Raw genomic sequence first — 26,896 nt, forward strand, 5'->3', positions numbered from 1 at the left:
AAATTAGGACTTGTGTGATTGAGGATAATATTGGAGGATAATATGCATGGAGTCACTAACGCAAAACAAAGAGTAGGAGGAAACAGACCGTTTTTGGGTTGGCAAAAGGATCAATGCTTGGGCCTCCACTATTTACAATTTATATTTATGGCTCAGATGAAGGGTTCAAATATAATATATCTGAATTTGCTGTAGATGTGAGGTGGGAAACGAAGTGGTGAGGAGAATGCAAAGAGGCTGCAAAGGACTGGTACAGGCTAAGTGAATAAGCAAGAACATTGCCGATGGAATACCACGTGGGAATGCATAAAGCTATTCTTTTTTAAATAAAAAAAAAGTCGACAAAATACCTTTCAAATTGTGAGACTGAGAAATGTTGATGTTTATAGGGATGTCATTATACACAAATCACAAAGTTGAACTTGAAAGTACATCAGATAATTAGAAAAACAAATGGTACGTTAGCCCTTGGGTAGTTCAACAAGACTGGCCATAATTATAAGTCACTAATCGGGATAAAACTCCTCGTCCAGAGAGTGATCAAAATTTGGAATTTGGGGTGGCGCACTGCTGCCTCATGGCACCAAGGACCCGGGTTTGATCCCAGTCCCAGGTCACTGTCCGTATGGAGTTTGCACAGTGTCCCGGTGTCTGCGTGGGTCTCACCCCCACAATCGAAAGATGTGCAAGATAGAAAGGTTGGCCGCTAATTGCTTCTTAATTGGCAAGGTTTTAAAAAACAAAATATGGAACTCTACAAGGAGTTATTGAGCTGAATAGCAGAAATGCATCTAAGGGCAAGCTAGATAAATACATGAGGGAGAGAGAAGTAGAAGGATCTGATGGGATTAGATGGGGAAGGGTTGAAGGCAGGGTGTAGGAAGAATATACACTGATGTGGACCATTTGGGTCAAATGGCTTGTGCTGTGCATCTTTGTTGTCCCAGATAATTTGGAAAACAAATTAACATAAAAACAAGTTTTGGTAAGACTTTACTGCCATGATCTAGAGTCTCTTTAAAATATCAGACAACTATTTGAGATTGTTAACACGAGTACTTTGTCCTGTATCAGTAAGGGCAAGGGAGCAGCAAAAACGAATGGGCAGGTCACTTTGCTGAGCCAGTGGATAAAAGTCATTGAAAGTCACCATTTGTATGCTGTTACTTGAATTAAAGGCAATTAAAGTGAAGTTTAAGAACCCTTTCAAAATAGTGACCTAGTTTTTAAAAAAGTTTCAACAGCTGGGGAAGAAACCCACTATAACAATTTTTATTATAGTTCTGCAGGGTCCTTGGGTGGAGACAGAGCACTGTGTCATTCATAATGACAATGGTGTAGTGACGCTTGAACCAATTGGAGGGTCACAGTGCACTGTTAATGAACTGGACATCACCCATTCATGTCGTTTATCCCAAGGTAATTACTTATTTTTATCACTAATACATCCAGTTAATGCCATCTGCGCATAATTTCTATTAATAATGTCTAATGAATAATTTAAAAACAAGCAATCTGAAATATTTCTCTTTTGGCTCCTATCATTGTCCTTAAGTTATTTGCAAATAGAATCATAGAATTTTATTTTGATTTGATTTGATTTATTATCACGTACCGAAGTACAGTAAAAGTATTTTTCTGCAGCCGAGGGAACGTACACAGTACGTACATAGTAGACAAAAAGAATAATCAACAGAGTGCATTGACAATGGTACACCAACAAACAGTGATTGGTTACAGTGCGTTACCAGGGGCCAAACAAAGCAAATACATGAGCAAGAGCAGCATAAGGCGTCGTGAATAGTGTTCTTACAGGGAACAGATCCGTCCGAGGGGGAGTCGTTGAGGAGTCTTGTAGCTGTGGGGAAGAAGCTGTTTATATGTCTGGATGTGCGGTCTTCAGACTTTTGCACCTTCTGTCGGATGGAAGGGTCTGGAAGAAGGCAATCCCTGGGTGGGGGTCTCTGAAAAAGCTGTCTGCCTTCCGGAGGCAGCGGGAGGTGTATACAGAATCAGTGGGGCTGGCAAGCTTGTGTGTGGCACTGGGCTGTGTTCACCACACCATTACAATTACAACACAGAAAGACAAGATTCGGCCCATCATGTCTGGACTGGCTCCAGAAAGAGCAACCTAGTTAGTCCTATTCCCCAGCCCTATCTCCATAGCCCTCTAAATTCATCACTTTCACCATTGTGGTTGTTGAAGGTCGTCATCTTAATCGCAGACATTATCGCGACATAGCAGCTCGTGTTCCTTCAGATAGTGTCCTAGGCACAACCATTTTTAGCTACTTCATCAATGACCTTCCCCCTATCATAAGGTCAAAAGTGGGGATGTTTGCAGACATTAGCACAATGTCTAGCACCATTCCTAAATCCTTATACTGAATCAGTCTGTGTCTATATGCAGCAAAATCTGGACAATATTCAGGTTTTGGCAGATAAGTGACAACTAACATTTGCACCACACTAGTGCCAGGCAATGGCCAACTCCACCAAGAGCAAATCTAACCACCTCGCCTTGACATTCAGTGGCATTACCATTGCTGAATCGTCCACACTTGGCATCCTGGCCGTTACCATTTACTAGAAGCTGAAAGGACTAGCCATATAAATACCGTGGTTCCAAGAACAGGTCAGAGATTGTGAATCTTGTAGTGTTGCTCGTTCTGGGTGAGTGTGCTTAACACTCGATTTGGCTCTGTTTCGTTACTTAGCTCTGGAGGCGCCAGGTATCGTTAAGATACCGCCACAAGTTTCAAGGTCAAGTTCAAAGCAATAAACCATACACCAATTAGTAAGTTCAAACAAATGAGTTTATTATAATACAATTATAATACTACCCATGCACACGCTAAGATGATTAAACTATTCCTACCACTAAATAAACCAATACTTATCTTAAAGGGAACTGCCGGATCAGGGGACAAGGCCTCTTGCTCTGCACTGGTCCCCCAGACTTCAGGTTGGTACGGGTTAAAAAGGGGTCAGGAGTGTCTATCTCTGGTAGCGATTGTTGTGAGACACTTACTTGCTGGCGGCTGCTGTCCAAAACCTCACCTCTCTCTCTCGGTCAAGGTCTTCTTCGGTAAAAGGCTAGTCGAGCGGGCTGGTCAAGAGAGGAGGGCTGGTCAAGAAGAACGAACTAAGTTTGGGACCTGTCTTTTATAGGTCCTAGGGCTTCGCGCCTTTTTGGGCGGACCCTCTACCTGCTGGGAATCGATTGGGTCTCTTCCCAATCGATTTGTTTGAATCCCCCCAATACTGAGGCTGTCCCTCGGTTACTGGGCAGGCCTTCAGGTGCTTTGTTTTGGAACCCCGCTGGTGCCGGGGTGTCTGGTTTCCCATACACTGTTGCAATCACTTCCCTATTTGTGTCCATTGCCCCAGGGATCGTTCCATTACTATGTTAACTATCCCGGAGATTGCCTCATTAGTATGCGGAATGTTCATTTCGGTGCTGTCTGCTCTCTTAGCAGACAGAATACACATTGGCTTGGTGCAGCCTGCTTGTGCTGCAAACTTTGTCCATTTTAACCTGCAAGGTTTGCGTTCCTCCATTTTGTATTGAGGGAATGGCCAACTTCGGTGGCTACAGTAGTGAGTAACATGCCTCCCGACGACTCAAAGCCTGTCCACCACCACAAGGCACAAGTCAGGAGTATGATGGAATTATCTTCAATTGCTTGGTTGAGTGCAGCTCCAACAACACTCAAGACAACATCCAGGACAAAGCAGCCTGCTTGATTGGGCCCTCATCCACCACACTCACTCCATCACCAACACACAGTGGCAGCAAGCAGTGTGTGCCGTATGCAAGATGCACTGTAGCAACTCACAAAGGTTCCTTCGACAGCATCTTCTAAACCCGTGACCTCTTCCACCTAGAAGGAGAAGGACATGTGATCCATGGGAATACCATCTGCAAGTCCCCTCCAAGGCAGACACCATGCCGACTTGGAAATATATTCTGTTCCTTCACTGCTGCTGGATCAAATTCTCTCCCTAACAGCACTTTGGGTGTGAGTTACACCATATGGACTTCAGCAGTTCAAGAAGGCTCATCGCCATGTTCTCCAGGACAATTAGTGATGGGCAATAAATGCTACCCTCGCCAGCAACACCCTAATCCCATCAACCAATTTTAAAAATCTATCATAATCAAAACTTTGATTTCCAGTTTTCCTATGAACATCATCATGAGATTCAAACCTGGGAATATCACTACAGTGTTGTTGTAGTATAAATACCAATTCATTGTAAATAAATAGCCATGATGAGATCATTTACATTTCCACTAACTGACAATGAACTCGATCATGTGGGTGCCATGAATTGTAATAAGTCTTGCATTTCGCACTCCCATCACACTTCAAAGTACCACACCTCGTTATAGTTGCAGCTACATTTTATATTTTAAAAAGATGGTAATTTCACACTGAATTCTTCTGACTCGGAGCTAGACATTTATTTACAAGCCATTACAGTTGCTGTCTGACGACAAGAATAGTGGCAATCTATTTGTATCACATGCAAACATAAAATACCTGAGAGGCCAAGTTAGCAGGAAAATATCACCGCTTTGCTCCACAGACTGCCCATAAACAATGCCATGCAAGATTTCCAAATATTTTGTCTGGAAGAATGCCTGTGGTTTTGCATTTTTTTTTTCTTTGTAGCAAAATAATTGTGCTCATACATTGTCTATAGACTTAAAATAACAAGATCTGGACTTCCATTACTTGTGAACTTTATTTAGTGTGATTCAATTTTGTTTACAGGTGCTGTTATAGTACTAGGAAAGGTGCATAAGTTCAGGTTTAACCATCCAACCGAAGCTGCAAAGTTGAGACAAAGGAGAGCTGTGAGTTTATTGTCTGACCATATGTACTTAATTAATAAATGTTTTTGTAGTTCGCACTGTATTCTTGGGGTGTTTAAAATGTAAAATGTGAATGAGATCTGCATTGTCCATCATTGGAAATTCTGCAACTCTTTTTTTTTAGGTAGAATATACAGCATAGGAACAGAGCAGCAGGGTAGCCTTGTGGATAGCACAATTGCTTCACAGCTCCAGGGTCCCAGGTTCGATTCCGGCTTGGGTCACTGTCTGTGTGGAGTCTGCACATCCTCCCCGTGTGTGCGTGGGTTTCCTCCGGGTGCTCCGGTTTCCTCCCAAAGTCCAAAGATGTGCAGGTTAGGTGGATTGGCCATGATAAATTGCCCTTCGTGTCCAAAATTGCCCTTAGTGTTGGGTGGGATTACTGGGTTGTGGGGATAAGGTGGAGGTGTTGACCTTGGGTAGGGTGCTCTTTGCAAGAGCCGGTGCAGACTCGATGGGCCAAATGGCCTCCTTCTGCACTGTAAATTCTATGAGAGCTTACAATTATTTTTGAAAATTCTAAAGAATATCAAAAACACAACCATTTTTGTGGAACTGAAATTTGGCAGAGGTGACTTTAATGGACTCAATTAAGGAATCCAGGTTTGGAGCTGATAGCAATTTGTGCTCTGGAGGAGGACTGGGTGTTGTAACAAATTAAAACACTCTCTCTCCGAAATCAGCTTCTGTGGATCAATACTAAAGCTTGTTCAGCACAATGATCCAGCTTTCCAATGTGCAAAAATGTATTGTGCTGACAATTCATCAGCGTTACTTTGAGAAGACAGAGGGAAGTGGGAAACAAAAACTTTGGTTCACCCCAGTAAAGGGTAATGCTCTGCGGTTGTTGGGTGGTTCGAAGGGTTGGGAAAGGAAGAATGCCACAAGGGTTTAAATTTGAAATGTGCATAGAAAATAACTTGGGGTTGGGACAGCACAGTGGTGGGGTGGTTAGCACTGCATCCTCACAGCGCTTGTGGGTTCGATCCAGGCCCTGGATCACTGTCCGTGTGGAGTTTGCACATTCTCCCTTTATCTGCGTAGGTCTCACCACCACAACCCAAAGATGTGCAGGGCACGTGGATTGGCCATGCTAAATTGCCCCTTAATTGGGAAAAGAAAAATAATTGGGTATTCTAAATTTATTTTTTAAAAGTTGGGTTAATTTGTAAGGGAGGATCGAAACTGATATCTATTGATTAGCTCTTTATTGCCCTGGATTCGTGCATTGAACAACATCAAGGTGACTCTGAGGACCAAGGTGCAGGTTTATGAGGCTTGAGTTCTCAGCAACTTGCGCTATGGCTATGAAACATGGACAACTTCTGGCCATCAAGAAAGGGAGCTCAAAAATTTTATCTGCGCTGTTTGTGTTCATTCTGGGTACCTCATAGAATCATAGAATTTACAGTGCAGAAGGAGGCCATTCAGCCTATCGAGTCTGCACCAGCTCTTGGAAAGAGCACCCTACCCAAGGCCAACAACTCCACCCTATCCCCATAACCCAGTAACCCCACCCAACACTAAGGGCAATTTTGGACACTAAGGGCAATTTAGCATGGCCAATCCACCTAACCTGCACATCTTTGGACTGTGGGAGGAAACCGGAGCACCCGGAGGAAACCCACGCACACACGGGGAGGATGTGCAGACTCATGGCAGAACAAATCATAAATGTGACAGTCCTCTCGAAGGCCAAACTTTCAAGTTTGTTGCACTATCTAAGGCTCCTTCGACAGCACCTTCCAAACCCGCAACCTCTACCACCTAGAAGGACAGGACAGCAATGCATGGGAACAGCACCAGCTGCAAGTCCTCCTCCAAACCACACACTATCCTGACTTGGAAATATATAATTGTTCCTTCACTATTGGTCAACAAGGTGGCGCAGTGGTTAGTACTGCTGCCTCATGGTGCCGAGGACCCCGGCCCCGGGTCACTGTCCGTGTGGAGTTTGCACATTCTCCCTGTGTCTACGTGGGTCTCACCCTCACAAACCAATTTTTATTTGAAAAAGAATATTGTTCCTTGGCTAATGTTGGGTTAAAATCCTGGGACTCTCGTGATGACCATGTGCATGGTTCTTCCCCCCCCCCCCCCCCCCCCCCCCCCCCCCGGACCGAAGTGTTGGATCCTAGGTGACAGGAGTTATCCGTCGGCGTTGTAGCTACAACAACGGCCATACAGCAACCAGGAGCATGATCAAGCAGTGGTTTGGCCTCCTATAATGTGGTTCATGTGACAGGACCGCCCTCCAGTATGATGCTGAGAGGATTGCCCACATTGTGGCGGTCTGCTGCGTCCTCCACAGTATTGCGCAACAGAGGGGCGACGTGCTGGAGGAGGGACTCCAGTCCCTGTCCAACGAGGAGGATGCAGGTGAGGGGAAAGATGGGCAGGACGTGGGGCCCAGGTTCGGCAAGGGAGGCTGCACGACGTGTGCACCAGGGCCAACGCGCACAGGACGCTGCGATTTCCAGGTGGGCCTACACATTCTTGCTTTTGAGGCAGCAACCCTGTCCTGGGCCTCAGCCAGCACCTGCATAGAATGCCCCAAGCCTTGCTCATGCTGATCCATAGCCAAAACCGCCACCCCAATGTCTCCACTGTTGGCACGCATGGTCGGCGCCTACTGCTGCACAAGTTGGACTCCTCCAACTGCACCTGCAGGTGCTGGATGCTCACTGACAGCCCCTCATGTAGTCCTTAGAATTCTTTGAAGATGTAAGTAGTACAGTTGACAAGGGGGAGCCAGTCGATGTGGTATATTTGGAGTTTCAAAATGGATTTGACAAAGTCCTGCATAAGAGATTATTGTGCAAGATTAAAGCACATGGGATTGGATGAAGTGTATTGAGGTGGATAGAACACTGGTTGGCAGAGAGGAAACAAAGAGTAGGAATTAATGGGTCCTTTTAAAATTGGCAAGCACTAACTAGTGGGGTGCCACAGGGATCGGTGCTGGGACCCCAGCTATTCACAATATATATTAATGACTTGGATGAGGGAACAAAATGTAACATCTTAAAGTTTGCAGATGGTACCAAGTTGGGTGGGAGGGTGAACTGTGACGAGGATGCAGGGATCCTACAGCATAATCTGGACAGGTTGGGCGAGTGGGCAAATCAATGGCAGATGCAGTATAATTTGGATAAGTGTGAGGTTATTCACTTTGGAAGCAAAATCAGGAAATTGTGAGGGGGAATGTGCAGCGGGACCTGGGTGTCCTTGTGTACCAGTCGCTGAAGGTAAGCATGCAGGTACAGCAGGCGGTAAAGAAGGCTAATGGTATGTTGGCCTTCATTGCGAGAGGTTTCGAGTACAGGAGCTGTGTTGTTGCAATTATACAGGGCCTTGGTGAGGCCACACCTGGTATATTGTGTGCAGATTTGGTCTCCTTTACTGAGGAAGGATGTTCTTGCTCTCGAGGGAGTGCAGCGAAGGTTTATCAGACTGATTCCAGGGATGGCGCGACTGTCATATGAGGAGAGATTGACTAGGTTGGGATTGTTCTTGCTGGAGTTCAGAACAATGAGGAGGGATCTCATAGAGACTTATAAAATTCTAACAGAACTAGACAGGGTAGATGCTCCCAATGGTGGGTATGTCCAGAACCAGGGGTCACTGTCTGAGAATACAGGGTAAACCATTTCGGACAGAGATGAGGAGACATTACCTGACCCAAAGAGTGTTGAACCTGTGGAATTCATTACCACAGGAAGTAGTTGATGATAAAACATTGAATATATTCAAGAGACGGATGGAAAAAGCACTTGGGGAGAATGGGATCACAGGTTATGGGGAGAAAGCAGGATTAGGCTATTGAGTTGGATGATCAGCCATGATCGTGATAAATGGCGGAGCAGGCTCGAAGGGTCTATCTTCTATGTATCGATGTAACCTGCCCCATCTCCAGCAGATCCTGTAAGCCTCGAGGCAAGACGCATGATTAGACCGCGGGCCAGACGGGAATGGGGATGGTGTGTGTGTCGTGTGTGTGTCGTGTGTGTGTCGTGTGTGTGTCTCGTGTGTGTGTCTCGTGTGTGTGTCTCGTGTGTGTGTGTCTCGTGTGTGTGTGTGTGTCTCGTGTGTGTGTGTGTGTCTCGTGTGTGTGTGTGTCTCGTGTGTGTGTGTGTGTCTCGTGTGTGTGTGTATCGGTGTGTATTGTGTGTGTATCGTGTGTGTATCGTGTGTGTGTCGTGTGTGTGTATCGTGTGTGTGTGTGTGTGTATCGTGTGTGTGTGTGTGTATCAGACAGTCCCAACGACATTAGGAAATTCATCCTTTCCCATATTGTGGACTGCCATGTGGGTCTGCAGTCAGGAAGGGAAACACGACGGCACAAACCTGTGGTAAATGCATTTGGGTCTGAGTTAATACTGAAACCTCTTTCCCAAGACGATCAGAACTTATCCATGTTCTAGTGAATCAGCGCCAAGAGACGATTAATTTAATACTCTCTAAAACTATTAATTAAACAGCTAGATACCGAGTTTCCCACCTTGAAAGGACATTAAAGTTTTACTTGTCCTGCCTGCTTGGACTGTGCTGCTCCTCTCCCAATTTACCTTGCTTGTGTGTGTGTGGAAGGATGCTGCTTTTTTTAAATAAATTGATTTATATTGTCTTCAATTTTCTATAATCAGTGTCTTTTTCCCATTGTATAGAGTAGCAGTCTGTCTCTGGAAAGCAGTGGCTCCTGTGAGTGGCTGGATTTGGATGGAGAATTCAACTTTTCCCCTCCTTATGTTTTATCTCCTCTCATGCAAGCAAGGTAGGAGATGAATTGTGAGAACCGCTAACTGGATACTGGTACATGTAAATCACCAACTGATAGGGAATTGCTGTTTCAAAAATAGTGCGAGTGTCCAAACAAGCGATTGGAATGGGAAAAATAACTTTTCTCACACAAACAATTTTAGAGGGTTCACTTGGGAGAGTAGCAGCAGTATATATATCTTTTTAAAGGGCCTTACAGGTGTTTAATCTTTTCTTTTTTTCCCCCATTAAATCTCTGTGAATTCCGATCAGAGGGGATGGAGGCTAAGGCAGTTGCATGCTCCTCCTATAGGATGCGGGTGGTGAGGGCTACACCTGCAGGAAGTGCACCCAACTCCAGCTCCTCGGACTCCACGTTAGGGAACTGGAGCTAGATGAACTTCGGATCATCCGGGAGGCAGAGGGGGTGATAGAGAAGAGTTACAGGGAGGTAGCCACACCCAAGGTATAGGACAAGAGTAGCTGGGTTATAGTCAGGGAAGGAAAACGAATAGGCAGACAGTGCAGGGATACCTCACGGCCGTTCCCCTTCAAAGTATACCGTTTTGGATGCTCTTGGGGGGGATGACCTACCGGGGGAAGGCCCTAGCGGCCAGGTCTCTGACACTGAGCCTGGCTCTGTGGCTCAAAAGGGAAGGGGGAGAATAGAAAAGCAATAGTGATAGGAGACTTAATGGTTAAGGGAATGGATAGGAGATTCTGTGGTCGCGAACGAGACTCCCGGAAGGTATGTTGCCTCCCGAGTGCCAGGGCCAGGGATGTTTCGGATCAAGTCTACAGGATTCTTAAGGGGGAGGGTGAGCAACCACAAGTCGTGGTGCACATGGGCACCAACGACATAGCTAAGAAAAGGGATGAGGATCTAAGAAGTGATTTTAGGGAGTTAGGTTGGAAGCTAAAGAGCAGGCCAAGCAGAGTAGTGATCTCAGGATTGCTACCGGTGCCACGTGCAAGTGAGACGAGGAACAGAGAGCGAGTGCAGCTGAACACGTGGCTACAGGGCTGGTGCAGGACGGAAGGTTTCAGATATGTGGATCATTGGGATATCTTCTGGGGAAGGTGGGACCTGTACATGAAGGACGGATTGTACTGAAATTGGAGGGGCACCAATATCCTGGGTGGGAGGTTTGGTAGAGCTCTTCGGGAAGGTTTAAACTAGTTTGGCAGGGGGACGGGGACCAGAGCAATGGATCGGAGGATAGGGTAGCTGTTGAACAGGCAGAAATATAGTATGCACCGAATCTGTGAGGAAGGATAGACAGTTAATGGGGCAAAGTTGCACTCAGTGGAATGGGTTAAAGTGTGTCTGTTTCAATGCAAGGAGTGTCAGGAATAAGGGAGATGAAAAGCATCAGGATAGATAAGTTCCCTGGGCCTAACAGGATATACCCAAGGTTGCTACGGGAAGCGAGGGAGGAGATTGCTGCGCTGTTGGCGAAGATCTTTGCGTCCTCACTCTCCACTGGAGTAGTACTGGATGATTGGAGTGAGGTGAATGTTGTTTCCCTGTTCAAGAAAGGGAATAGGGAAATCCCTGGGAATTACAGACCCATCAGTCTTGCGTCTGTGGTGAGCAAAATATTGGAAAGGATTCTGAGAGATAGGATTTATGATTATTTAGAAAAACATAGTTTGATTAAAGATAGCCAGCATGGCTTTGTAAGGGACACGTCATGCCTCACAAGAGGATGTGACATAAGAACATAAGAACTAGGAGCAGGAGTAGGCCATCTGGCCCCTCGAGCCTGCTCCACCATTTAACAAGATCATGGCTGATCTTTTGTGGACTCAGCTCCACTTTCCGGCCCGAACACCATAACCCTTAATCCCTTTATTCTTCAAAAAACTATCTATCCTTACCTTAAAAACATTTAATTAAGGAGCCTCAACTGCTTCACTGGGCAAGGAATTCCATAGATTCACAACCCTTTGGGTGAAGAAGTTCCTCCTACACCCAGTCCTAAATCTACTTTCCCTTATTTTGAGGCTATGCCCCCTAGTTCTGCTTTCACCCGCCAGTGGAAACAACCTGCCCGCATCTATCCTATCTATTCCCTTCATAATTTTATATGTTTCTATAAGATCCCCCCTCATTCTTCTAAATTCCAACGAGTACAGTCCCAGTCTACTCAACCTCTCCTCATAATCCAACCCCTTCAGATCTGGGATTAACCTAGTGAATCTCCTCTGCACACCCTCCAGTGGCAGTACGTCCTTTCTCAAGTAAGGGGACCTGAACACAATACTCCAGGTGTGACCTCACTAACACCTTATACAATTGCAGCATAACTTCCCTAGTCTTAAACTCCATCCCTCTAGCAATGAAGGACAGAATTCCATTTGCCTTCTTAATCATCTGTTGCACCTGTAAACCAACTTTCTGTGACTCATGCACTAGCACACCCAGGTCTCTCTGCACAGCAGCATGCTTTAATATTTTATCGTTTAAATGATAATCCCGTTTGCTGTTATTCCTACCAAAATGGCTAATCTCACATTCGTCAACATTGTATTCCATCTGCCAGACCCTAGCCCATTCACTTAACCTATCCAAATCCCTCTGCAGACTTCCAGTATCCTCTGCACTTTTCGCTTTACCACTCATCTTAGTGTCATCTGCAAACCTGGACACATTGCCCTTGGTCCCCAACTCCAAATCATCTATGTAAATTGTGAACAATTGTGGGCCCAACACAGATCCCTGAGGGACACCACTAGCTACTGATTGCCAACCAGAGAAACACCCTATCACTCTGTGCTTTCTATTAATTAACCAATCCTCTATCATGCTACTACTTTACCCTTAATGCCGTGCATCTCTATCTTATGCAGCAACCTTTTGTGTGGCACCTTGTCAAAGGCTTTCTGGAAATCCAGATATACCACATCCATTGGCTCCCCGTTATCTACTGCACTGGTAATGTCCTCAAAAAATTCCACTAAATTAGTTAGACGCGACCTGCCCATTATGAACCCATGCTGCGTCTGCCCAATGGGACAATTTCTATCCCGATGCCTCGCTATTTCTTCCTTGATGATAGATTCCAGCATCTTCCCTACTACCGAAGTTAAGCTCACTGGCCTATAATTTCCTGCTCTCTGCCTACCTCCTTTTTTAAACAGTGGTGTCATGTTTGCTAATTTCCAATCCACCGGGACCACCCCAGAGTCTAGTGAATTTTGGTAAATGATCACTAGTGCATCTGCAATTTCCCTAGCCATCTCTTTTAGCACTCTGGGATGCATTCCATCAGGGCCAGGAGACTTGTCTACCTTTAGCCCCATTAGCTTGCCTATCACTACCTCCTTAGTGATAACAATCCTCTCAAGTGATGGGACACATTGATGAAGGTTGGGCAGTGGATGTGGTGTATATGGATTTCAGTCAGGCATTTGATAAGATTTCCCATGGTAGGCTCATTCAGAAAGTTAGGGGCATGGGATACAGGGAAATTTGGCTGTCTGGATACAGAATTGGCTGGCCAAAAGAAGACAGCGAGTGGTAGTGGATGGAAAGTATTCTGCCTGGAGGTCGGTGACCAGTGGTGTCCCGCAAGGATCTGTTCTGGGACCTCTGCTCTTTGTGGTTTTTATAAATGACTTGGATGAGGAAGTGGAAGAGTGGATTATTAAGTTTGCCGATGTCGCGAAGGATGGGGGAGTTGTAGCTAGTGTTGAGCGTTGTTGCAGGTTACAACAGGACATTGACAAGACGCAGCGTTGGGCTGAGAAGTGGCAGATGGAGTTCAACCTTGATAAATGTGAAGTGATTCATTGTGGAAGGCCGAATTTGAATGCTGAATACAGGGTTAAAGGCAGGATTCTTGGAAGTGTGGAGAAACAGCGGGATCTTGGGGTCCACGTACATAGATCCCTCAAAGTTGCCACCCAGGTTGATAGGGTTGTTAAGAAGGCTCATAGTGTGTTGGCTTTCATTAACAGGGGGATTGAGTTCAAGAGCCACGAGGTTTTGCTGCTTTATAAAATCCAAGTTAGAGCACACTTGGAATATTGTGTCCAGTTTTGGTTACCTCATCATAGGAAGGATGTGGTTGCTTTGGAGAGGGTACAGAGGAGATTTACCAGGATGCTGCCTGGACTGGGGGCATGTCTTATGAATAAAGGTTGAGGGAGCTAGGGCTTTTCTCACTGGGGCGAAGAAGGCAGACAGGTGACTTGATAGATATGTACAAGGTGATGAGAGGCATGGATAGAGTGGATAGCCAGAGACTTTTCCCCAGGGTGGAAAGGGCTGTCACGAGGGGACATAATTTTAAGGTGATTGGAGGAAGGTATAGGGGAGATGTACAGGCATATGGGGTGTAGATTATGTTGATCTTAGATTAGGATAAATGGTCGGCACAACATCGTGGTCTGAAGGGCCTGTATTGTGCTGTACTGTTCTATGTTCTAAAAAGGGTATTTCAATCAACAAACACTCCCGCCCCATCAACACCTGCAAGAATGAGCTGGAATCTTGATTTGTTTTGAAGCCTTACTGAACTAAGAAAACGCATATTCAGAATCCCACATCATTTTTCAAATGTTAATGCAGTGCCAGAAATGGATTTTCTTTTCAACTTCAGCTAAACTCCTTGTTCACAAGTTAAGTATGTTTTCATGTGGATTTAATTCTTCAATTTGGCAGCAAAACATGAATATCTGTGCCTGAACTAATGTTTGTACTGCAGAAGCCTTTGTTTTGAGTTAATACGTATTTAACCGTTGAAATAATTCCAAATTTTAGTGTTAATCGCTAGTAGTTCTCCAGTGTTTTTATTTGAATACACAGATACATTTGCATTGAGTTTGAGGCCAAATGATTTGTGTTAAGCAGTTTGGACAATTTTTAAAATTCAGATAATAATGGTTGTCAGCATAAGTATTGTGCTAATATTGGACATATAATATTCTATTATGATTTCAACGTAAGCCTTTTTGTCGACCTTGTGACAACTTGCATTTATTTAGAGTTTTAATGTTGCAAAACATCCAAAGGCACAGGAACATTATGAAACCAAATTTGATACAGAGCCACGTAATAATAATCTTTATTATTGTCACAAGTAGGCTTTCATTAATACTGCAAAGAAGTTACTGCGAAAAGACCCAAGTTGCCACATTCCGGCGCCTGTTCAGGTACACAGAGGGAGAATTCAGAATGTCCAAATTACCTAACAGCACGTCTTTTGGGACTTGTGGGAGGAAACCGGAGCACCCGGAGGAAATCCACGCAGACACGGGGAGAACGTGCAGACTCCACACAAACAGTGACACAAGCCGGGAATTGAACCTGGGACCCTGGCGCTGTGAAGCAACAGTGCTAACCACTGTGCTACCGTGCTGCCCATATAAGGAGATATTAGGACAGGTGACCAGAAGTTAGACAAAAAGACAGGTTTTTAAGGAATGTCTTAAAGGAGAGGGAGGTGGAGAGATATTGAAAGGAAATCCCAGAACTATAGGTTTCAGCAGCTGAAGAGTGCCAAGTGACCAGAATTGGAGGAATGCAGAAATTTCAGAGGGTTTTAGGGCTATTTAGGTGGTAACAAAGAAGGAAGCAGATGAGTCATGGAGAGATCTGAAAACTGCAGAATTCGAAGTGATGGTTTACCAGTAAAATGTGTTTGGTTATTGGCTTTTCTTGCAACGGCAGTGAACATCTCTTACAAAATCGCAAATTTTATGTAATAATGGTCCCTCTCCATTGGTCACCCAACTGGGTGAGATTGTTCTCACCTGGTTTAATTCCTATATATTCTTTATCTTATACTCATAGTCAGAGTATCACTGGCATCTTTTCCTGCTCCACCTCTAGTGTCCTTCAAGGATCTATCCTCTGCTCCCTCCTATTTATCATCTTTAGAGTGCTTCGAAATGTTCGACATGGCACGAATCAACTCCTGCCTCCCAGATTACCTTGATCCACTACAGTTCGCCTACCGCTGCAACAGGTCCACAGCAGACACCATCTCCATGGCCCTGCACTCTACCCTGGAATACCTAGATAACAAAGGCACCTATGTCAGACTCCTATTTATCGACTAAAGCTCAGCCTTCAACACCATCATTCTTACGAAACTCCTCTCGAAACTCCTTGGCCTCGGCTCCTCCCTCTGCGACTGGATCCTGAACTTTCTCGCCCACAGGCCGCAATCAGTAAGGATAGGCAACAACACCTCCTCCAGGGGGGTCCTAGCGGGGGGGGGGGGGTTTCCCGGTTGCTGCTGGAATGGCCAGGAAGGAGCTGGAGTATGCAGGGGGGGTCGAGATGGGGGTTTGCCGCCGTGGGGAACGGGCCGAGCGGGGGGCGCGGGCAGAGGAAGGGTTATGGCTAGTCGGCGGGGGAGGGGGGCAGGGAGCCCCCTGATCCGGCTGATAACCTGGAATGTGAGGGGACTGAATGGGCCGGTCAAACGGGCCCGAGTGTTTACGCACCTGAAGGGGCTGAAGGCGGACGTGGCCATGCTCCAGGAGACGCACCTGAAGGTGGCGGACCAGGTTAGACTGAGGAAGGGATGGGTAGGCCAAGTGTTTCATTCAGGGCTGGATGCAAAAAATCAGGGGGTGTGATCCTGGTGGGGAAAGAGGGTGTCGTTTGAGGCGTCAAATGTGGTGGCGGACAGCGGCGGGAGGTATGTGATGGTGAGCGGCAAGCTGCAGGGGGAGCGGGAGGTGCTGGTTAACGTATACGCCCTGAACTTGGACGATGCGGGTTTTATGCGGCGCATGTTGGGCCGCATTCCAGATCTGGAGACGGGGGGGGGGCTGGTAATAGGGGGGTGGGGGCTGATAATAGGGTAATGGGGGGGGGGGGGGACTTCAATACAGTGCTGGATCCGCCACTGGATCGATCCAGATCCAAGACGGGTAGGAGGCCAGCGGCGGCTAAGGTGTTGAGGGGGTTCATGGACCAGATGGGAGGGGTGGATCCTTGGAGGTTTGCGAGGCCGAGGGCCAGGGAATTTTCATGTTTCTCCCATGTGCATAAGGCCTATTCCCGGATCGATTTTTAAATTACGAGCAGGGGGCTGATTTCGAGGGTGGAGGATGTCGAATATTCGGCGATAGCCATTTCGGATCATGCCCCGCACTGGGTGGACCTTGAGCTGGGGGAGGAGAGAGACCAGGCGCTTGGTGGTGGGGCTGCTGGCAGATGAGGAGGTGGATGGGCGGGTTCGAGGATGTATTAAGAGGTACCTGGAGGCCAATGATAACGGAGAGGTCCAAGTGGGGACGGTCTGGGAGGCATTGAAGGCGGTGATTAGAGGGGAGTTGATCTCCATCCGAGTCCATAGGGAGAGGAGAGAGCAGAGAGAGAGAGAGGGTGGTGGGGGAGTTGGTGAAGGTGGATAGGTGATACGCAGAGGCTCCGGAGGAGGGATTGTTGGGGGAGCGGCGTAGTCTTCAGGCCAGGTTCGACCTGCTGACCACCAGAAAGGCGGAAGCTCAGTGGAGGAAGGCATAGGGAGCGGTGTATGAATATGGGGAGAAGGCGAGTAGGATGCTGGCACACCAGCTCCGTAAGCGGGATAAGAACATAAGAACTAGGAGCAGGAGTAGGCCATCTGGCCCCTCGAGCCTGCTCCGCCATTCAATTAGATCATGGCTGATCTTTTGTGGACTCAGCTCCACTTTCCGGCCCGAACACCAGAACCCTTAATCCCTTTATTCTTCAAAAAACTATCTATCTTTACCTTAAAAACATGTAATGAAGGAGCCTCAACTGCATCACTGGGCAAGGAATTCCATAGATTCACAACCCTTTGGGTGAAGAAGTTCCTCCTAAACTCAGTCCTAAATCTACTTCCCCTTATTTTGAGGCTATGCCCCCTAGTTCTGCTGTCACCCGCCAGTGGAAACAACCTGCCCGCATCTATCCTATCTATTCCCTTCATAATTTTAAATGTTTCTATAAGATCCCCCCTCATCCTTCTAAATTCCAACGAGTACAGTCCCAGTCTACTCAACCTCTCCTCATAATCCAACCCCTTCAGCTCTGGGATTAACCTAGTGAATCTCCTCTGCACACCCTCCAGCGCCAGTACGTCCTTTCTCAAGTAAGGAGACCAAAACTGAACACAATACTCCAGGTGTGGCCGCACTAACACCTTATACAATTGCAACATAACCTCCCTAGTCTTAAACTCCATCCCTCTAGCAATGAAGGACAAAATTCCATTTGCCTTCTTAATCACCTGTTGCACTTGTAAACCAACCTTCTGTGACTCATGCACTAGCACACCCAAGTCTCTCTGAACAGCGGCATGCTTTAATATTTTATCGTTTAAATAATAATCCCGTTTGCTGTTATTCCTACCAAAATGGATAACCTCACATTTGTCAACATTGTATTCCATCTGCCAGACCCGAGCCCATTCACTTAACCTATCCAAATCCCTCTGCAGACTTCCAGTATACTCTGCACTTTTCGCTTTACCACTCATCTTAGTGTCATCTGCAAACTTGGACACATTGCCCTTGGTCCCCAACTCCAAATCATCAATGTAAATTGTGAACAATTGTGGGCCCAACACGGATCCCTGAGGGACACCACTAGCTACTGATTGCCAACCAGAGAAACACCCATTTATCCCAACTCTTTGCTTTCTATTAATTAACCAATCCTCTATCCATGCTACTACTTTACCCTTAATGCCATGCAGCTTTATCTTATGCAGCAACCTTTTGTGTGGCACCTTGTCAAAGGCTTTCTGGAAATCCAGATATACCACATCCATCGGCTCCCCGTTATCTACTGCACTGGTAATGTCCTCAAAAAATTCCACTAAATTAGTTAGGCATGACCTGCCTTTAACGAACCCATGCTGCGTCTGCCCAATGGGACAATTTCTATCCAGATGCCTTGCAATTTCTTCCTTGATGATAGATTCCAGCATCTTCCCTATTACCGAAGTTAAGCTCACTGGCCTATAATTTCCTGCTTTCTGCCTACCTCCTTTTTTAAACAGTGGCGTCACGTTTGCTAATTTCCAATCCACCGGGACCACCCCAGAGTCTAGTGAATTTCGGTAAATTATCACTAGTGCATCTGCAATTTCCCTAGCCATCTCTTTTAGCACTCTGGGATGCATTCCATCAGGGCCAGGAGACTTGTCTACCTTTAGCCCCATTAGCTTGCCCATCACTCCCTCCTTAGTGATAACAATCCTATCAAGGTCCTCACCTGTCATAGCCTCATTTCTATCAGTCGCTGGCATGTTATTTGTGTCTTCCACTGTGAAGACCGACCCAAAAAACTTGTTCAGTTCCTCAGCCATTTCCTCATTTCCCATTATTAAAACTCCCTTCTCATCCTCTAAAGGACCAATATTTACCTTAGCCACTTTTTTTTTTGTCTTATATATTTGTAAAAACTTTTACTGTCTGTTTTTATATTCTGAGCAAGTTTACTCTCATACTCTATCTTACTCTTCTTTATAGCTTTTTTAGTAGCTTTCTGTTGCCCCCTAAAGATTTCCCAGTCCTCTAATCTCCCAGCAATCTTTGCCACTTTATATGCTTTTTCCTTCAATTTGATACTCTCCCTTATTTCCTTAGATATCCACGGTCGATTTTCCCTCTTTCTTCCGTCCTTCCTTTTTGTTGGTATAAACCTTTGCTGAGCACTGTGAAAAATCGCTTGGAAGGTTCTCCACTGTTCCTCAACTGTTCCACCATAAAGTCTTAGCTCCCAGTCTACCTTAGCTAGTTCTTCTCTCATTCCATTGTAATCTCCTTTGTTTAAACACAAAACACTAGTATTTGATTTTACTTTCTCACCCTCCATCTGTATTTTAAATTCCACCATATTGTGATCGCTCCTTCCGAGAGGATCCCTAACTATGAGATCATGAATCAATCCTGTCTCATTACACAGGACAAGATCTAGGACCGCTTGTTCCCTCGTAGGTTCCATTACATACTGTTCTACGAAACTATCGCGGATACATTCTATAAACTCCTCCTCACGTTGCCTTGACCGACCTGGTTAAACCAATCGACATGTAGATTAAAATCCCCCATGATAACTGCTGTAGCATTTCTACATGCATCAGTTATTTCTTTGTTTATTGCCTGCCCCACCATCTCGTTACTATTTGGTGGCCGATAGACTACTCCTATCAGTGACTTTTTCGCCTTACTATTCCTGATTTCCACCCAAATGGATTCAACCTTATCCTCCATAGCACCGATGTCATCCCTTACTATTGCCCGGATGTCATCCTTAAATAACAGAGCAACACCACCTCCCTTACCATCCACTCTGTCCTTCCGAATAGTTTGATACCCTCGGATATTTAACTCCCAGTCGTGACCATCCTTTAACCATGTTTCCGTAATGGCCACTAAATCATAGTCATTTACGATGATTTGTGCCACCAACTCATTTACTTTATTCCGAATACTACGAGCATTCAGGTAAAGTACACTTATGTTGGTTTTTTACCTCTGTTTTGAATCTTAACATCTCCAGTTTTATTCCTTTTGTTATTACTGGGCCTATTCACTGTGCTCCCCTCAGTCACTGTACCTTGTACTGTCGCCCTTATGGATTTCTGACTATGTCTTCTCTGCCTTGCACTTTTCCCCTTACTTCCTTTTGTTTCTGTCCCTGTTTTACTACCTTCCAACTTCCAGCATTGGTTCCCATCCCCCTGCCACATTAGTTTAAACCCTCCCCAACAGCTCTAGAAAACGCCCCCCCTAGGACATCGGTTCCAGTCCTGCCCAAGTGCAGACCGTCCGGTTTGTACTGGTCCCACCTCCCCCAGAACCGGTCCCAATGCCCCAGGAATTTGAATCCCTCCCTCTTGCACCATCTCTCGAGCCACGCATTCATCCTTTCTATCCTGACATTCCTACTCTGACTAGCTCGTGGCACTGGTAGTAATCCTGAGGTTACTACCTTTGAGGTCCTACTTTTTAGTTTAACTCCTAACTCCCTGAATTCCGCTTGTAGGACCTCATCCCGTTTTTTACCTATATCGTTGGTGCCTATGTGCACCACGACAGCTGGCTGTTCACCCTCCCCCCCCCCAGAATGTCCTGCAGCCGCTCCGAGACATCCTTGACCCTTGCACCAGGGAGGCAACATACCATCCTGGAGTCTCGATTGCGTCCACAGAACCGCCTGTCTATTCCCCTTACGATCGAGTCCCCTATCACTTTAGCCGTGCCATTTTTCTTCCTGCCCTGCTGTGCAGCAGAGCCAGCCACGGTGCCATGAACCTGGCTGCTGCTGCCTTCCCCTGGTGAGCCATCTCCCCCAACAGTATCCAAAGCGGTATATCTGTTTTGCAGGGAGATGACCGCAGGGGACACCTGCACTGCCTTCCTACTCTTGCTCTTTCTTTTGGTCACCCATTTTCTATCTCCCTCAGTAACCTTCACCTGCGGTGTGACCAACTCGCTAAACGTGCTATCCACGACCTCCTCAGCATCGCGGATGCTCCAAAGTGAGTCCATCCGCAGCTCCAGAGCCGTCAAGCGGTCTAACAAGAGCTGCAACTGAACACACTTCTTGCACGTGAAGGAGCCAGGGACAGTGGACGTGTCCCTGAGCTCCCACATCGCACACGAGGAGCATGACACGGGTCTGGGATCTCCTGCCATGTCTCCTGCCATTGGGATAAATTTTTATTGGATGTCGCGAGGAATTAAGGGCTATGGGGAGAATGCTGGGAGGTGGAGTTGAAATGCCCATCAGCCATGATTGAATGGCGGAGTGGACTCGATGGGCCGAATGGCCTTACTTCCACTCCTATGTCTTATGGTCTTATGGTCTTATGGTCTTAAACCCTTGGTAAACTTAAACAACTAGAATTTCAAAATAAAAATAAATAAATTAGACAATGAAAAGAAAAAGAGAGACTACTTACCAGTCACTTACCAGGGTTAAAAAGCACCTCCTCACACTCTGCACCGAATTACCTCACTGCACCAAATTACCAAGTTTAAATCTCCCACTCTGTATGAGTCTCACTCCGGATGTGTCTCCTGGAAAAGTGCTCGCCTGGATGCGGCCAGGGAGATTGGTGGAGTTAAGGATAGGGGAGGGAATGTGGTGCGAAGGGGGGTAGACATTAATGGGGTCTTCAGGGACTTTTACGGGGAATTGTATCGGTCTGAACCCCTGGCGGAGGAGGGGGGGGTGGGGCGCTTCTTGGACCAGCTGAGATTCCCGAACGTGGAGGAGGGACAGGTGGAGGGACTGGGGGCGCCTGTTGAGCTGGAGGAGCTGGTCAAAGGGATAGGGAGCATGCAGTCGGGGAAGGCGCCGGGGCCGGATGGGTTCCCGGTCGAATTCTATAAAATGTATGCAGACCTGCTGAGCCCCCTGTTGGTTAGGACCTTCAACGAGGGGGGGGGGGGCTTTGTCCCTGACTATGTCCCGGGCGCTGATTTCCTTGATCCTTAAGCGGGACAAGGACCCCCTGCAGTGTGGATCATATAGGCCGATCTCACTCTTAAATGTAAACGCCAAGCTGTTGGCGAAGATCAACAAGGATCGAGGACTGTGTGCCGCGGGTTATCCACGAGGATCAGACGGGGTTCGTGAAGGGAAGGCAGCTGAACACCAACATACGGAGGCTCTTGAATGTTATAATGATGCCAGCGGTAGCGGGGGAAGCGGAGATAGTGGTGGCGCTAGACGCGGAGAAGGCCTTTGATAGGGTTGAGTGGGGGTACTTGTGGGAGGTGCTGGAAAGGTTTGGGTTTGGGAAGGGGTTTGTCAGATGGGTGAGGTTGTTATATGAGGCCCCGATGGCGAGCGTGGCCACGAACAGGAGGAGATCGGAATACTTCCGGTTATACCGAGGGACGAGACAGGGGTGTCTCTTGTCCCCCCTGCTCTTTGCGTTGGCAATCGAACCCCTGGCCATGGCGTTGAGGGAGTCGGGGAACTGAGGGGACTGGTGCGGGGTCGGGAGGAGCACCGAGTGTCGCTTTATGCAGATGATTTGTTGCTATATGTGGCGGACCCAGTGGGGGGAATGCCGGAGGTGATGAAGATTCTCAGGGAATTTGGGGACTTCTCAGGGTACAAGCTCAACCTGGGGAAGAGCGAGCTGTTCGTCGTGCACCTGGGGGATCAGGAGGAGGGGATTGGTAGGCTCCCACTAAAAAGTGCGGAGAGGAGCTTTAGGTACCTGGGAGTCCAGGTGGCCAGGAGCTGGGGGCCCCTACACAAACTTAACAAGGCTGGTGGAGCAAATGGAGGAGGAGTTTAAAAGATGGGACATGTTGCCGCTGGCGGGCAGGATACAGTCAGTCAAGATGACGGTGCTCCCGAGGTTTTTGTTCCTGTTCCAGTGCCTCCCCATCCTTATCCCGAAGGCCTTTTTCGGAGGGTCAACAGGAGCATTGCTGGGTTTGTATGGGCGCATGGGACCCCGAGGGTGAGAAGGGTGTTTTTGGAGCGGGGCAGGGATAGGGGGGGCTGGCGCTGCCCAACCTCTGTGGGTACTATTGGGCTGCCAACGCAGCGATGGTGAGTAAGTGGGTAATGGACGGGGAAGGGGCAGCATGGAAGAGGATGGAGATGGCGTCCTGTGTGGGCATGAGCCTGGAGGCGCTGGTAACGGCGCCGCTGCCGCTCCCTCCAACGAGGTATACCACGAGCCCGGTGGTGGCGGCTATCCTCAGAACTTGGGGGCAATGGAGACGGCACAGGGGGGAGGTGGGGGTCTCGATGGGGTCCCCGATACGGGGGAACCACCAGTTTGTTCCAGGGAGAATTGATGGCACAGGGCAGGTGTTAGGAGGTTGAGGGACCTGTTTGTAGACGGGAAGTTTGCGAGCCTGGGTGAGTTAGAGGGGAAGTTCGTGCTCCCCGGGGAACATTTTTAGGTACATGCAGGTAAGGGCGTTTGCCAGGTGGCGGGGTTCCCTCTGTTGCCCCCGCGTGGGGTCCAGGACAGGGTGCTCTCGGGGGTATGGGTTGGAGAGGGGAGGATTTCGGACATGTACCAAGTGATGCAGGAGGTAGACGAGGCCTCGGTGGAGGAGCTGAAGGGTAAATGGGAAGAGGAGCTTGGTGAGGAGATTGAGGAGGGGACGTGGGCGGATGCTCTAGAAAGAGTGAACTCCTCCTCTTCAAGTGAGAGGCTTAGCCTCATACAGTTCAAGGTGCTACATAGGGCTCATGTGACCGGGACGAGGATGAGTAGGTTTTTCGGGGGCGAGGACAGGTGTGCTAGATGCTCGGGGAGCTCAGCGAACCATGGCCATATGTTATGGGCATGCCCAGCTCTGGGGGAGTTTTGGAAGGGGGTAGCAAGCACGGTGTCGAGGGTGGTAGGATCCAGGGTCAAACCAGGCTGGGGACTCGCAATATTTGGGGTTGCAGTGGAGCCGGGAGTGCAGGAGGCGAAAGAGGCCGGTGTTCTGGCCTTTGTGTCCCTTGTAGCCCGGCGGAGGATTCTTCTTCAGTGGAAGGATGCGAGGCCCCCAAGCGTGGAGGCCCGGATCAATGATATGGCGGGGTTTATCAAATTGGAGAGAGTGAAATTTGCCCCGAGGGGATCTGTACAGGGGTTTTTCAGGCGGTGGCAGCCTTTCCTAGATTTCCTGGCAGAACGGTAGGGAAAAGGGCAGCAGCATCAGCAGCCCGGGGAGGGGGGGGGTCGTTTCTGTGGGTTGGGTTGAAGGGACGTGTATATGTGTTCTTTGTTTATGACGGGCGTTAATCTATTTCTTCTTTTTTGTATTTACCGGGGGGGGGGGGGGGGGGGGGGGGGGGGGGGGGGGGGGGCTCTTTTTTGTTTTCTTAGTTGTTAATATTTTTTGTTAATATTTTCTGTTATTGATATTTTGTGAAAATCTGAATAAAAATTATTTAAAAAAAAAAAAAACACCTCCTCCACGATCCTCCTCAACACCGGTGCCCCACAAGGCTGTGCCCTCAGCCCCCTACTATACTCCTTATACACCTATGACTGTGTGGCCAAATTGCCCCCCCCCCCCATGCCAACATTATTGTTAAGAAAGCCCGGGGACCTCCGGTGGCGGCCATGAAAGAGTAGGTTGCACATTTGGTAGCTCCTGCTCGGGACGGACCTTTGGACCTTTTCCCCGATTTGTTTCTTGAATTTTACTTGAAACATCGATAGTGGACGCGGCCGTGAGGAGTCCTACACCAGTGCATGGATAGGAGGACCAGGAGTGCTCGCAAAGGAAGAAATAGGCGAACAGAGAAGGCCTGGGTTGAAGCTACAGCAGAAAAAAAGCATGGCGGACGAGCTTAGTCCCCGCTCGACGGCCCAGTGGTCGAAGCAGCAGTTGATGCAGTTGAGACAAGAGGGCTTTGCCAAGCAGAAACAGTAATGCTTGTACCTGATTGGGGAATTGATTGCTTGGCTGGAACAGAGATTGGACGCTCAAGATCTGGTGAGAAGGCACTGACCGAGCACGAGGAACATCAACAGCAATGGAGGTGGAGATGGGGATGCTGAGAGACCAACAGAAAAGGCTCCAGGAGAAGCTGTAGGATCTGGAGAATAGGTCCTGCCGGCAAACCGTGAGGATCGTTGATCTCCCGGTGGGGTTCCGAAGGAGCGGATGCAGGGGCATTTCTAGCGGGTATGCTCAAGAAGCTGAAGCTAATGGGGGATGGGACGTTCACCTGACCCTTGGAGATGGACAGGGTGCACAGAACACTAGCAAAGAAGCTGCATGTAGGTGACCTCCTGAGGGTGATGGTGGTGAGATTGCACAGGATAAGGAGCGTATTCTATGGTGGGCCAAGCAGACACGGAGCTGTAAGTGGGAGAACAGCATCCTGCGCATTTGCCAAGACCTGAGCGAGGACGTAGCCAGGAGAAGAGCAGGTTTCAACTAAGTAAAGTCGACCCTTTTCAAGAAGAAGGTGAAGTTTGGACTGCTGTATCCAGCCCGTCTTTGGGTCATCTATGAGGAGCAACGCTTCTCTTTTGAGTCGCCCGAGGAAGCAATGGACTTTGCCAGCATGGAAGGGCTGGCAGGGGACTGAGGTATTTGAACTTTTCTGCAATGTTCACGTTAAAAATACTTTTGATTTTGCACTATATTTGTAATGCCTTCTGTATCGTTCCTGGAGCTGGCCGCGTATTTTTGTAAGTTAAAGTTTGCATTTGTACTAATGGGGGATGGAGGTGCGAATTTCCGATGTGGGGTTTTTCTTTTCTTTTTATTTCTTTTGGTTAACTGGGCTGGGAATGTTTTCTCTTGAATATGCCCGCCCGAGCCTAGGTGGGAAAATGGATGGTGCCATGGGCGGTGGCTACCAAGCTAGCTGGGCGGGCTGACTTACGGAAGCACAGTGGGGAGTGAGCAGATGTTATACTTGTTGAAGGGGGCTGTTTTTACTGTGTTGTTACTGGGCGGGGTGGGGGGAGGGGGGGATTGCTCTGCTGACAGGGGAGGGACTGTTGCTGGGGGACAAAAGGGAGGCCAGGGACGGGGGCTACCCGGGGCTGGCCTAAGAAAGGTGATGGCTGATGGGGGGGGGGCAGCAGAAGCTCCCCAACCAGGCTGATCACGTGGAATGTTACAGGGCTAAATGGGCCAGTTAAGAGGGCTGAAGGCGGACGTGGCAATGGTACAGGAGATGCATTTTAGGGTAATCAATGAGACTAGACTAAGGAAGGGATGGGTCGAGCAGGTATTTCATTCGGAGCTGGAGACTAAGACGCGATCCTCATTAATAAGCGAGTGTCATTTGAGGCGGGAAGAATAGTTGTGGATGTGGGAGGTCGGTACATCACAGTTAGTGGGAAGCTGGAAGGGCTGCCGGTGGTACTTGTGAATGTCTACGCGCCAAACGGGGAGGATGTTGAGGAAGATCCTGGACCCGGACTCGCATATGCTGGTCATGGGGGAGACTTCAACACAGTCATTGACCAAACGCTAGACCGGTCAAGCTCAAGGACATGGTGCCAGCAGTGGCAAAGGAGCTAAAGAGGTTTTACATAGAGTGTACTCTCGGATTGACTTCTTAATCTTGAACAGGGCATTACTGATGGGGGTAGTGGACACTGAGTACTGAGCGATCACAGTCTCGGACAATGTCCCGCACTGGGTGGACTTTGAGCAAGGAGTGGGCCAGCGCCCACGTTGGAGATTGGATGTCGGACTGTTGGTGGATGAGGAGGTGTGCGGGCGGGTGAGGAAATGTATCCAGAACTATCTGGAAGTTAATGACCAAGGTGTTAAAAACAAGGATGGCACTGAGTCCAGAGTTGGTGATTTTCG

General features: G+C 47.8%; 1 protein-coding gene across 2 annotated transcripts in view; it reads left to right on the forward strand.

The window, feature by feature from the left end:
- Positions 1-26,896, forward strand: part of stard9 (StAR-related lipid transfer (START) domain containing 9) — a 391,160-nt gene that overhangs the window by 250,924 nt on the left and 113,340 nt on the right. For both annotated transcript variants that reach the window (XM_038782026.1, XM_038782033.1), the window contains exons 18-20: positions 1,282-1,419; positions 4,782-4,864; positions 9,550-9,656. In XM_038782026.1, the coding sequence (XP_038637954.1) occupies positions 1,282-1,419; positions 4,782-4,864; positions 9,550-9,656 (328 nt within the window). The remainder of the gene's footprint in view (positions 1-1,281; positions 1,420-4,781; positions 4,865-9,549; positions 9,657-26,896) is intronic.

Source organism: Scyliorhinus canicula, chromosome 2 (genome assembly GCF_902713615.1).
Source record: "Scyliorhinus canicula chromosome 2, sScyCan1.1, whole genome shotgun sequence".
Lineage (NCBI taxonomy): Eukaryota > Metazoa > Chordata > Chondrichthyes > Carcharhiniformes > Scyliorhinidae > Scyliorhinus > Scyliorhinus canicula.